The 2,254-nt window shown below is 27.5% G+C and overlaps 1 protein-coding gene across 1 annotated transcript in view; it reads left to right on the top strand.

Moving 5' to 3' along the window:
• The window catches only part of LOC107647526 (fatty acyl-CoA reductase 3-like), a 19,278-nt gene that overhangs the window by 3,133 nt on the left and 13,891 nt on the right, over positions 1-2,254 (top strand). The window contains exons 4-6 of the mRNA XM_016351598.2: positions 365-567; positions 697-797; positions 1,547-1,727. Of these exons, the coding sequence (XP_016207084.1) occupies positions 365-567; positions 697-797; positions 1,547-1,727 (485 nt within the window). The remainder of the gene's footprint in view (positions 1-364; positions 568-696; positions 798-1,546; positions 1,728-2,254) is intronic.

Below are 2,254 nucleotides of genomic sequence, written 5' to 3'. Positions count from 1 at the left end.
CAATAATTAATTAATAATAATTATAAAATTATTATATTTTAAGATAGATTATTATATTTTAATATGTGAAAAAACCAATATAAATCATAATGCCCTAAAATAAATGGAAGAGAAAAATGTAGTATGATACGATGATGAAGAGGGAAAGTATAGAAAAAGTTAATAATGATGGATCTCACATGGTTTTAGTAAGCATATATTACTTTGCTGGTTTAGCCCCTCGTCAACCTATCATTGTTCAATTAATTATAATAAAGTAGGCACATATTATTTGTTTAATTCTCATTACATCAATAGATTAATTAAGCTTATTATATGGTACACGTGATAATTAAAAACTATATTGATTTAATTTTGCATGCAGATCTTAGGGACGGACTTGTTTAATTTGCTAAAAGAAAAGCTAGGTGCAAATTTTAACTCCTTTATATCTGAAAAGTTGACTGTGTTTCCTGGGGACATTTGTTATGAGGACTTGGGTTTGAAGGATTCAACCCTAAAGGAAGAGATTTGCAACCAAGTTGATGTTATTGTTAATTTGGCTGCAACCACTAACTTTGATGAAAGGTTTATATAGCTATAACGATCTTAATTAATTAAACTATTATTATTCTTTCCTTTTCTTCCAGTTTTGTCTTCTCCTTCTTGGGGGAATTGAAACACTATTTTTCACACTTGTTCCCTTTGAAAATGCAGATATGACATAGCGTTGGATCTAAATGTCTTTGGAGCTAAGCATGTTATTTACTTTGCCAAACGATGCATTAAGCTGGAAGTACTAGTCCATATATCAACAGGTTGTGTGTGTATTATATATATATAATATACATTAATTAATGCATGTCGTTATTATTACTAATATAACCTTACTAGAAAAGACATGAATTACTTTACTATATATAATCTGACATATATTGTCAATATAACGTTTAAAGTGAAACAGAAATAGAACTAAATGAAATATTAGAAGAAAGCCAAAAATATTTATATAATAAAATAAGAGGAATACTAGAGGGTCAGTAATTTTGGTGTTTTGTAATTATCAATTGGTCATTAATAGTATTTTTAATGGTGTGAGATTACATCTAATGGTGGGAGATCAGTCACTTTTGTTTTGATGGTTAAGTGCTGGGCAAAAAATACAAAAGTTGATGGCCCTTAGACTTTTTCATAAAATAATATTAAAATAAAATTTAAAAAAAAATAAACTAAAATTTACATATAATTTACATGTAAAAAATTAAAATTAGGAGATACCATTACCTCCTTCTTTTTACGTAACTCCGCCCCTGGAGTGAAATTAAATGAGATAGATTCGAATTCATAATAACAAGTTATTTGTGCATATGAATTTAGAATGATAAATAAAATATTTACAAATAATATGTCGAATAATACGATGGATCAGAATGCATATGAGTACTGAAATATTCACCCCGCCATATCTTATTTCATTATCATCCCTAATCTATTCCAGCAAATTAGATTGATTGTTATTGCTTAGCCTTATAAATTATAATTATTTCATATCTCTATATATCATCAGCTTATGTGTGTGGTGAGAGAGATGGGCTCATATTAGAGACCCCATATCACTTCACTGCTGTACCTGGATTAGACATCGATGCTGAAAAGAAAATTGTGCGTGACAAGTTAGACGACCTACAAAAGCAAGGAGCGACTGATAATGAAATCAAAATGGCCATGAAGGACTTAGGTGTTACCAGGTTAGTCAATTATATTTGTTCACCTTTTTTTACTTATCATTGTTAATTTTTTTTTTTAAGTATATTTTTGGTTCATATCTTCTATAAGTGTATTTAAGACGCTTCGTTGTTGCTTTTAAATATGTCATAAGTTAGTGGTCCATTATTACTTATAAACAGTGTATACTAGATTTAAATTCGTGCGTCAGAAAGAACCTAAAAAAAATTAAAAACATTGTAAAAACATCATACATTATAATATTTTAGAAGTTTATCATCCAACATATAGTGATCAAATTATTTAGCAAACTAAAATAAAGAATTGGAATTATCAATCAAATTTTTAAATAATTGTGCAAAACATTAACAAATATATAAGAAAACGAGTGAGAGGCATAAATTAATGAGAAAAATTGAACAAGTTGTATGAGGTGAATGTTGATTTATATAGTAAATATATATAAGTAGAAGAGAGAGTAAAAAGAGAGAATGAATTAACTTTTATTAATCAATTTATATCAATTAAAGAGAAATAACATTATTACTAT

This window comes from Arachis ipaensis, chromosome B06 (genome assembly GCF_000816755.2).
Source record: "Arachis ipaensis cultivar K30076 chromosome B06, Araip1.1, whole genome shotgun sequence".
Lineage (NCBI taxonomy): Eukaryota > Viridiplantae > Streptophyta > Magnoliopsida > Fabales > Fabaceae > Arachis > Arachis ipaensis.
Note: the sequence above shows the minus strand (reverse complement) of the source record. Positions and strands in the feature narration are given on the sequence as shown.